This window comes from Scyliorhinus canicula, chromosome 2 (genome assembly GCF_902713615.1).
Source record: "Scyliorhinus canicula chromosome 2, sScyCan1.1, whole genome shotgun sequence".
Taxonomy (NCBI): domain Eukaryota; kingdom Metazoa; phylum Chordata; class Chondrichthyes; order Carcharhiniformes; family Scyliorhinidae; genus Scyliorhinus; species Scyliorhinus canicula.
This window is the reverse complement of record NC_052147.1, coordinates 188,025,694-188,037,321: the sequence shown is the minus strand read 5'-3', so window position 1 is coordinate 188,037,321 and position 11,628 is coordinate 188,025,694. Positions and strand designations below refer to the sequence as shown.

The following is an 11,628-nucleotide window of genomic DNA, read 5'->3' as shown; positions in this document are numbered from 1 at the left end:
TTCGAGGGAAGCCCATAGAGTTACTTTGGGACACAGGAGGGTCCTGCACCACAATTACTTCCACCACCACGGCACAGGCAGACACGTGGCCGACCACCTCCACCATCACACTTAGCGGTTTCACAGGTCACTCACAGCAGGGACACATTACAGCCCCCGTAGCAATCCAGCTAGGGAACATTTCCACCAGACACCCAGTCGTTTTAGTAAATCTTCCCCGTTCAGCAGAACACATACTGGGAATAGATTTTATGAATGCCCATAGCCTGTCGTTCGACCCAGTTAACCAGTGTGTCTGGCGAATGGCAAGATCAGACAGAGCACCCGCTACTCTCACAGTAGGAGAGTACGCTAATCGGATTAGCGCAGTAGGCGACTACTCATTTGACCTGACTACACTAAACACGGACAGACAAGTGAGAGCAGTTTTAAACACACAGGACAGCATTTGCCAGTCACCGGCACGACTGCGGCAGAATGACTGGACAAATTCACGTTACCGGACCTGACCCCCGACCACAGAAACAGTACAGATTTCCCCTAGAAGCAGAGGGAGAAATAGAGAAAGTAATAGGTAGCTTATTGGAGCAAGGGGTGCTTAGAACAGTAGCCTCAACCAATAATGCCCCTATTTGGCCAGTGAGAAAGCCCGACGGATCATGGCGTCTGACCATTGATTATCGGGAGCTCAACAAAGTAACCCCAGCAGTAGCCCCCACGGTAGCAACAAGTCCCGAGACCATGCTCAAACAGGGACTCAACTCCAAATTCTTCACGGTATTCGACATTAGCAATGGCTTCTGGTCAATCCCATTGGCAAAGGCGTGCCAGTACAAATTTGCCTTCACTTTCAAAGCACAGCAGTATACGTGGACATGCCTCCCACAAGGATTCCACAATTCCCCCTCCATTTTCCACCGACAGCTGGCGAATGGTTTAGAAAAATTTTCCCGCCCCGAATGTCTGGTACAGTATGTGGACGACCTATTACTGCAGACAGACACAAAGGCAGAGCACATTACGCTTCTGGCCGAGCTCCTGGAACTTTTAACCTCGATTGGATGTAAAGTTAACCCCAGAAAGGCCCAGATATTGGAAAATAAAGTGATGTATTTGGGTACAGTCATCACGCACGGCAAACGCGAGATCGAATTCAAAAGAATTGATTCGATTGTCAAATTGCCCCTTCCCCAGAATGTTTCAGCCCTCCGGTCGTTCTTAGGACTGGTTGGTTATTGTCGGAACCATATCGATGGCTTCGCGACAAAGGCAGCCCCACTCTCAGACCTCCTTAAGAAAGGAGCCCCTTGGGAATGGCTTCCGCAGCATACAAAGGCTGTGGAAGATTTAAAGAGAGCCCTTAGCGCAGCACCCGCGCTACAAGTCCCAGACCAACTCTCCCCCTATGCAATAGAGGTAGCGAGCACAGATCTGACCCTCTCGGCCGTGTTACTTCAGGAACGGCACGAGCAGCTACGACCCGTGGCTTATGCCTCCCGACTTTTAGACCCAGTAGAACAAGGATTCTCAGCCTGCGAGAGGCACTTCCTAGCAGTTTTCTGGGCAGTTCAATACTTTTCCTACATTACCGGACTCAACCCCATCACCATTTTGACCGAGCACACCCCCACACAGTTACTCCTAGACGGTCGACTGAAGGATGGTTCAGTTAGCCAGATTAGGGCAGCTAGGTGGACACTCCTTTTACAAGGACGCAACATTACGGTTAAACGGACCCGGACACACACATTTTTAGCCGACAACCTCCAATATCCAGGACAGCCCCATGAATGTGAAATTGTAGCACCCCTACACAACACAGGACCCTTTATAGCGAAGACACCCCCCAGGAAGATAGGGAACCCAAGACAAAGCCCCCAACACACAGACACGTGTGGCCCACTGAGGATATACGTGGACGGTTCATCCACGGTTTTAGATGGTGAGCGTATCACTGGATGCGGCATCTATGTCGAGGACGCGCAGGGTCGCGCACTCGAAGAAATAGCTTTAAAATTGCCAGGTCACTTAGGCGCGCAGGCAGCAGAGCTCGCGGCCATAGCTTACATAGTGGACCACCCCGATTCTTTCCCCAGCCCGGCGGACATATATTCGGACAGTCTATATGTCTGCAACAGCTTAACAGATTTTCTACCCCTGTGGAGGACACGAGGTTTTGTCTCCGCAGACGGGAAACCCCTTCCATCAGCCCCTTTACTCCGCCACATCCTAGACAATGCGAAGGATAGGACCTTTGGCATTATAAACGTTAGAAGCCACCATAGGTCATCCCCCCCTGGGAATGTAAAAGCCGACGCACTGGCTAAAGCAGGTTCCAGGCGAGGACACCTTTGGACACCCCCAGCTAGCGCACCAGCTAGCACCCCTGTGAGTGCAGTTCAAGTCTCACAGACAGACATTAAGGATTTAGCAGAAGCACAGAAGGATGAGGATCTCAGGGAGATTTTTAAAGGGAATTTTGTGCCCCAGTATGATAAGTTCCGACACGCTCTGACCACACATGAGGGTGTGATCATCAAGGACCAGCTTTATGTGGTCCCGCAGCAGGACAGAAACTAAATGATTGCCTTGTTCCATGACGGACACGGACATCAAGGGATCAACACGACCACGAGGCACCTCAGGCAACTCTGTTGGTGGCCTAACCTAAGGACCGATGTAACCCATTACATTGAGAATTGCCTTATTTGCGCCCAGAATAACCCAGAGAGGTATTTCAAAAAGGCACAGCTTCGGCATACTCGACCAGTTAATGGCCCCTGGACAAACCTCCAGATCGACTTTATAGGACCATTGCCCCCTTGTAGGAATGGCTATAAATATGTGCTGGTTGTAATTGATATCTTTACCAAATGGGTAGAGGCATTCCCCTCACGAACGAATACAGCTAAGACAGCTGCAAAGATCCTGACCCACCACATCTTCACGAGATGGGGTTTACCTAGAAGTATAGATATGGACCAGGGATCTCACTTCACAGGACGTGTCATGAAGAACGTCCTGACCATATTCGGCATTAAACAAAATTTTCACATTGCGTATCACCCACAATCCAGCGGGATTGTAGAGCGCATGAATCGGACCCTAAAATCGACCCTTAGAAAAATGGTTCAAGAGAACAATTCTACATGGGATTCAGTACTCCCATTTGCACTAATGTTTATCCGAAATATGGTTTCCACATCTACAGGTTTCACCCCACAAACACTCATGACCGGACGCCCTATGAAAGGTACAGAATTCCTTTTAGGACTGGACATGACTAGCCCCGAAGTGACGGCCCTCACCCATGAGAAAGCTGTTAAAGACCTAGTTGAGACTGTGAGGTCTGCACAGATCGCAGCCGCAGTTCAACTAGGAAAACGACGCAGACAAAGCACAGCCTGCTTTAATAAGAACGTACACCCCACAGAATTCCAGGTTGGGCAACAGGTAATGCTATCTGTGTATAACCCCAGCAGTTCTTTGGCACCAAAATTTTCAGGCCCGTATTCAATTTCGGACAAAATTAGCCCCTCAGTTTACAGGATAAAATACCCCAATGGAAAGACTGCGTGGTTCCATATTAACCAGCTGAAGGCATATGGAACACAGTCTAACCACGCACACCATGTCCTGCTAGACGCAGCAGAACACCTCGCCCCGCCCACTAGAGACACGTTTCCACCATCCCCCTCACAGACCAGTTCATCATCGGACTCGCCCACGACTCCACCCACTGACCACAACAGACCACGCCCCGAAACGCCCACAAGCTGCCACAGCAGAGACAGCGATACTGACACTGACTTTGAGGACAGCCACATCACACAACCCTACAGCCCACACTGCAGCGACTACGACCCCGACTCCAGTGACCCCATGGAAGTCACCTATATCAAATATCCAGACCCACCACCCGACCCCGACTATGCCCATTCAAGTTTAGACCCAACACTATGGCACAGGGACAATTCATACAGACTTGTCCGTAATGACGAAAGTGACCCCCGGTCACATAATTCCAAAATTGCATGCCTGATCCACACAAGGGTGTGGGATCCGGGAGAGCTGGACGACACGGTGTCTGACTCCCGATACGGCAACCCCTTTGTGACCCTGTTCACAGAGGCAGAGGAAAAGTGAGGTGTCCAGATGATGTAAAATAGGAACCACTTGAGGGAAGCGATATCCTTTCTGATGGAACCTGCACGTATGTTTTGTTTGTAAGTTATGTTTGTTTGTTTAAATGTTAATGGTTCAGTTGGAGTTTGGCCACCTTCTTTTCAGCTGAAAAGATTGTGACCACCTCGCACGCACTTTAAGTTTCTCCGCTGAAACCTTTGAGAACTTCAGTTCCCAATCCAATGGTTTGATTGTGACCACCTCACACGCACACTAGTTTATCTGCAGATACCTTTGAGAACTTCAGTTGTATCCTCTGGTGAACCGACACGGTTCACGACTTGTTCACTGTTTTTAGATGTTGGAGCATCTTTGCTCCTCCCTTGTTTTTTAGGTGCCCCTCTATTCGGTGAATAGAGGCTGCAAACCCACGGTAAACACATTCTTGCCCATTCATTCCAGGTTACTCAGGCAGTGGACAAACGGCACTGAGGACCCGCCCTGTCTGAGAACCCACTTTGGTCAGCCAAGCTCGGGTACGGCACAGCACGCCTTACCCGGGGATTCCATTCAAATCGTACCCGTAGCGGCCCATACGCAACCCATTCGACCTTTGTTTCAAAATTTGTTTTCATTTTTCGTTAGGCAGCCCTTAGGCCGCCATCCCACATGCTATTTACATCCAGGAACATTCGGATGGTAAATTTGCAAGACCTGTGAGACGGCTCACAGGAGGAAAGTTGTTAGGTGTATTCTGTTCCTAAAATTCGCTTTTGAAAAAAAAAATGAGGGGAGTCACAGGGTGTGACTTGGCCAGTCATTTAATGGGTCAATTGGAATGAGAGGACAGATACACTAACAAGTACGGATATTAAACTGTGTATTGACAGATACTGTGCTTGATCCCATAGCTTTCAAAGAGTCGAAAGAGGGTTCACGGCAAGGATCGGCCATACAGGAGGAAGAGAACAAAGAGAACGAAGAGAAGACCATGATGGAAGCCTACCTATTACTGTTAAATGTTGTATTTGTATATGTGGAAGCAAGTCACGTTTCCCCCACAACCCCCGCCGTCAATGTTTCCCTCACACCAACTTCCCCGTGCTCAGCTCTGATCAGCAAAGTTCAGACCTGGTGCACAGAATTTATGACATGGTATTCAATGTCGTACGTGATTGAATCACTGTTGGTGATTGCAATCCTCTGCGTAATTGTAGACCCTCAGGTTGAGGAAGTGGAAAAGGAGAGCCTCCCGTTCCTGCCCCTCAACCATCTACTGAGTTCAATCCCCTATTTTCGGTTTTCACCAATCCCCCCAACCCCTTGATGCCTAGGAAATGAATAAAGCACTATGTTAATAAAGGATACCAATGTATTATATTGTTCTGAACTCGACTGCCGAGTCAGAAAGTGATATGTAATGTGGTGTGAATGGATAAGGTTTTTAGGCTATAATAAAATGTTTAAAGTAAGATAAGGATAGTACTTGTGATAGGTAGAGGTTCCCGGTTATTGGTAATGCATGTCCCCTTTGACATAGCGCCAAGTAGAAATGCCAGATAAAATTTTTGCCATAGTTAAAAGAAAGCGTAGACGCCCAGGAACTTGCTAAGGTCAGGGAACACAAAGAGGGCACCCAAAGGCACTCGAAGAATCGTGCATAGGTGATCCTTCACAATTTCTTGTGAGGATCACAAGGAGGGAATGTAGCCACCTAAGATGGACACTGGGCTACAAAATGGAGAACTGCTAAGGCTGCAGGGAAAAACAGTCTTAGCAAGGACAAGCAGTTTGCAGAAGACTAATTAGCATTCTGCACGTACAGAAACCAGTTTGTGGCCAGGTGCAGAGTCTCAGCCAAAGGTGTAAATGGCAACAAGATCTACATAGTAATGAGGTGATCCAGATCCAGACCCCACACAATAGAAACATTTAAGTATGAATGGATACTTTTGAGTAGACGCCCAGTCAGAACGGCACCACTGTATCCAACACAAAGAACCATAGGTACCGCCCCACCCATCGAGAAACGACCCTCAGATTGGGGGGTATGGAAGATATCGATTGGGAAAGGCCCAATCGATACATGGCAGGTAAAAGACCCGCCCCGAAGGGGCACGGACTTCTAGGGACTATAAGAATAGACCCCGCACATGGTTCGGTCTGTTTTGCTCCGGCTCTGACTGCTGCTTTGCTCCGGCTCAAGTCTGTTGCTTCCAGACTCCGGCCCAGACTTGTTACATCGCATCCTGACTCCAGTTTTAGCACCGGCCGTTGAGCATCAGCCATCGAACTGTAAGTGCCACTACAACGATCGCTACGTGATCCAGACTTTGCTAGACCCTGACAACTTTAAGTACCTGAGAGTTGCAGACCAAGGACGGGACGAAGGCCTTGCTCCCTGACCTTGACTGTTCCTGTCTAGATAAGTATTTTAGTTGTTTAGTATTAGAAGTAAGTTAGTCTCTTTAGCGTATGCATGTGTATTTATTATATTTGTCATAATAAATATCAATCGTTTGGACTTACTAATCGGTGTACAGATTTATTACTTTGAACCTGACCTTGATATACTTGTGGTGTCTAAATACGGCACCTGGCGACTCCTGAGCATAATTACATACACAGAGCCATAGCAGTGTTAAGCACACGGCCTTTAAACGGAGGCGTGTTAATACACTCCAGTAAAACGAGCAACACCACAGCCACACAACCCCCCCCCCCCCCCCTGCCACCTCGCAGCCCTGCTCGATGCAGTGCCACATGAGTGAAGGGTGAAAGAGGCACAGTAGTCACTCCATCACAGCGTGGATAGACTGAAGTGAAGCTATTAGGCAGGACATGTTGTTGCCATTGGTCCTTGGACCCTGACATTTTGGATTCTTTGTGAATTGTGCGACCATGGATGAGACTTAACACTGGAGAGCAAATAAGGTAGTTCATCCACTTGTAGCACAGAGTTGCTGACATCTGGTACACCCCCTGTCCACTGATGGGATCAGTCGCCTGCGCCCCCTGCCGTGTTGATCTCCCTGCTGGAACTCATCCTCCCATCAGCTGAACAGAGTGCATCCCTCCTGACCTTGACACGGTCGAGGAGGACACGCAGAGACATTACTAAATTTAGGCACAGAACCTTCACCTCCCCTTCATGACATTTCCTCTGATAGCTACAGGCAGTGAGGACTCTGAGCACCTTTCAAATAGGGCACACGGGTATGACGGCAGGAACCATGCCATGAAACCAGCCCTGGCACTGAATACGACACAGTCGCCACACTCCGGCACCTGTTCAGGTACACCAAGGGAGAATTCAGAATGTCCAATTTACCTAACAGCACGGGTGGGATTCTCCAATAATGGGGCTATGTTGCCACTCCAGCGTGGAAATGCGAGCGAATCACTCTGGACTTTCCTGAAGGATGTCCAGAGTGATTCTCCTACCTGGAAGGGGCTAGCAGGGCCTCGGAGTAGTCCTTGCAGCTCTGGCTGCCAATACGGGCCCTGTATTTCCAATCAGGGGTCCATGCATGCGCACGGCGCAGCCTGCATCAGCCGGCCCGCATGGCATGGCGGACCAGCACCAAAAAGATAAGGCAGACCTCCCCCCCCGGAGATCTGGCAGTCTGTGAGGCCACCCTCGCCCCCCCACCAAGCCGGCCCAGGACTGAGTCAGCAGCCACCACACTGGGACCATGAGAAAACCACTCCGTGGGGAACTCGCCACTCGGCCAGTTACACTTGGAGAATATCCGCCAGGGCCTCCGTCAATGCCCCCCGCCGCCTTGCCGCGTCGACCGCACACGATTCGCTGAGATTGCGCCTGTCTCATGAGGTCCCGCCCCCTCCCATTGTGGTTGCCGAGGTTTCGGCGCGCGCATGCGCGAGTCGGGACTACCCACAATCCATCGCCACCCCACCACTTCCTCCGCGCGAGCGGATCCTTGAATCCCGGTGGCGAGGCGGGTGCTTCATTCTCTCACCGATTGACTGACTCGGAAATGCCCCCTAAGAAACCCACCAGCCAGCCCAACAAAAAGGCTGACCAGAAGAAGAAAGAGAAGGTCATCGAGGTGAGCCGCCGGCATTAGAGAGAGAGTGTTCCGGCCTTCTGCTGTGCGGCAGTGCCGGTAGGCCCAGGGCGCCCCTCCGGCTGCAAGAGAGAGAGTTTGGAGGGCCTGGCCTCGGCCCAGGGGTGGGAGAGGAGACGGGCAGAGCCCGGCGGGAGGGAACTTCCTTTTTCAACCTGCACCCCGGCCCGGCTGCCCTGTGCTGGGTTGAGTCACCTGGTTAAGCAGTGAGGCCTGGCGGGGAGGGAGGTGGAGGGGTTGATCCTCACACCACTGTCCGCAGCTCTGCCAGCAGCGAGGCAACTGTCAGCTTCCAGTTCTGATGAATGGTCACAGAAAAAGGTTGCCTCCTGTTTTCTCTCTCCGCGACAGCGCTATGGACTTTTTTTTTAAATCCAGCTTTTGGTGTTTCTGAGACAACTTTTGCCGCGGGCCTGTTATTCGAATACCCTCCCCTTTTTTTTGCCCGAGTTTACCTCCAGCATGCGGTTGGCTGCTTGTCACTTCCGTCTCTAATAAATCAAAACCCTCAGCCTGATTACTTGGAAGATGACGGCGCCTATCTATTTTTATTTCGAAAGCAAAATGCTGGGGCTGATTGAAACGTGTAAGTGACAGAAATTCTCAGCCGATTTGGCAGCTCTTGTGGGTGGCAAGGTGGCGAATGTTTCATGTTGCTTACTCTTCGGAAGTATAATGAAAGGTCATCAACCTGAAATGCTGTTTCTACCTTTATTTGGCTAGTTGAGTGTAGAATCAGTACAGCACAAAATTCATAGGCAGGCTTTCAGATGGAAGGTGAGAAGGGGTGAAAATGACTGATTGAGGCGAGTATTTGAGTTTTGAATTGTTTATAGAGTAGGTTGAGAGAAAATGTTTCCTCTAGTGGGGAACAGCATAGAGGTCTTCAATATTAAATAGTCACCAAGAAACCCAGTAAAGAATTTGGAAGAAATTTCTTTACGCAATGAATGGTGACAATGTGGAACTCGCTATGGGGAATTGTTGAAAGGAATACCATAGATACATTTAAGGGGAAGCTAAACCAGCGTAAGAGAGCAGGGATGGCCGAGACGAAATGAAAACCGCTTATTGTCACAAGTAGACTTCAAATGAAGTTACTGTGAAAAGCCGCTAGTCACCACATTCCGGTGCTAGATTTAGATGATAAAATATATCTCCCCCACAACATGCAGAAGAGCAATCCCCTCTTTTCCCTGACCCCCATCATATAGGAACCTTTTAATTTGACAAAGAGTCATCCAGACTCACAATGTTAGCTCCTTCTCTCGCCACAGATGCTGTCAGACCTGTGATTGCCCAGCATTTCCTTTTTTGTTCCAGATTCACAGTAATTTGCTTTTATAAACCCTCAAATGAAAAATTAGGATCTTGCCTTTCCTCTCCTGCCTTTCCTGTGTTATGAGTGGAGGGGTGCGCGGAGAATCAGAAACCAAGAATCTTGCCCGTCTTGAGCTTTGGCGCCCACATCACCATTCATTAAGACTGCCAAAACGGGTAAATGGCTTTGATTTTCCCAAAGTTTATTTGGAGAAAATTACAGCTGATCTGAGACAGTGTCAGACAAGCAGGGGCAGTTGGGAAGTTGATTAAGGTCATTTTGGGATTGATTCAAGTCGTCTCCTTTTGGGTTTGATGGAGAAATGTTGGGGCCAGCAAACAGCTGGAATAGTTTTGGCTGGGACAAAGATATAATTGGTACTAAGGTTGAGCAACAAGTTACAGGAGCACCCAAAAAATAGAAATTTTAAGTTGTCCTTGTAAGTGATGTGTGAAGAGTGTTTTATGGGGTGAACGTGGATTGGTGGAAGAAGGGGTAATGGTTGCAGAGAGATATAGTACAAGGAAGTAGTCAAAGATGACCTTGTCAATGACCAAGATGATAAAGAAGTTGGGGATGTTCGTATGGTCAGCTTTTAGGGAAGGCAGTGGGAAAGGAGAGCGGGTAAGGAGAACGGAGAAAGAGATGAAGTTACATAGAACAGTACAGCACAGAACAGGCCCTTCGGCCCTCAATGTTGTGCCGAGCCATGATCACCCTACTCAAACCCACGTATCCACCCTATACCCGTAACCCAACAACCCCCCCCTTAACCTTACTTTTATTAGGACACTACGGGCAATTTAGCATGGCCAATCCACCTAACCTGCACATCTTTGGACTGTGGGAGGAAACCGGAGCACCCGGAGGAAACCCACGCACACAGGGGGAGGACGTGCAGATTCCACACAGACAGTGACCCAGCCGGGAATCGAACCTGGGACCCTGGAGCTGTGAAGCATTTATGCTAACCACCATGCTACCCTGCTGCCCCTGATTACCTACAATAATTCATTAATTGCAGAGGCTGACAGGATATTTGCATGTTGGATTTGGCAGAATGCAGCAAAGATTTTGCTTCTTGAAGAATTAGAAAGTGCTGGAAGAGCAGGGAGAAAGGTACAGCGAATTTGAGGGGAAAGTGCAGCAGTCGTCATTTGATCTGAGTGGATGATTAAAAGTTTAACTAGGTTGGGAGCCTTTGCTCAGATGAGGTGTTCAGTCAAGGCTAAAGTATCTATGCAATCATCCAGTGCAAAGTCTTGCATGTTTGAGTGAGCTGCTAATCTGGAGAAAATTATGGACAGGGGTAGTAATTGTTGATTTGACAATGGGTTGTATTTAGCAGCATGTAGGGTGATTTGGTTCGGCCCCATCAGGTGTGCTGGATAAAGCAGTTAGCTGGTGAAAAAGGATAACCATTGGAGCAGTGATGAGTGCTCTAGAGAGAACTCCTTGAGACAGAAGGAAGACTTGCATTTATTACAACCACAACACATCCCAAAGTGCTTCACTGCCAATTATATTTTTGAAATGCAGTCACTGGTGTGATGTTGGAAACATGTCAATCAATTTGTACAGAACAAGCTCCCACAAATATAATATATCCAGATAATCTGTTTTTATGGTAATGTTGATTCAAGGCTAAATATTGGCTCACGGTAACTTCCTCGCTATTTACAATTATTTAATTGGCTCTTACATGCACCTTAGATGGCAAATGGGGCCTTAGTTTAACTGCCTATTTGAAAGATGGCACATCTTGACAGTGCAGCAGCCCCTCAGTGCTACACTGAGATGTTTGTGCGTAAGTGTCTTGAGTCCACAATCTAACTTTGAGGTGAGAATGCTGCCCACTGGGCCAAAGCTGACTAGAGAAGTGTGAAGGATTTATTCACTGGGGAGTCGAGCCTTTGCTGACAGAATAAAGTAGGAAAGGTGTAGTAATGGATTGAGGTGGAAATTGTGGTGGTAGGGGAAGGAAGCACAATTGTGTGACATGAGAAGAATGGTCAAGGGAGAAGGGCTCATTAGAGTTGGAAAATGAGGGGACATAGTGGCTTCAGCAGCACTATATACCTGTAAATGGGC

General features: G+C 48.6%; 1 protein-coding gene across 1 annotated transcript in view; it reads left to right on the top strand.

Moving 5' to 3' along the window:
* The first annotated feature begins 7,996 nt into the window (after positions 1 to 7,996).
* The window catches only part of zc3h15 (zinc finger CCCH-type containing 15), a 56,865-nt gene continuing 53,233 nt past the window's right edge, over positions 7,997 to 11,628 (top strand). The window contains exon 1 of the mRNA XM_038789215.1: positions 7,997 to 8,198. Within this exon, the coding sequence (XP_038645143.1) occupies positions 8,127 to 8,198 (72 nt within the window). The 5' untranslated portion in view covers positions 7,997 to 8,126. The remainder of the gene's footprint in view (positions 8,199 to 11,628) is intronic.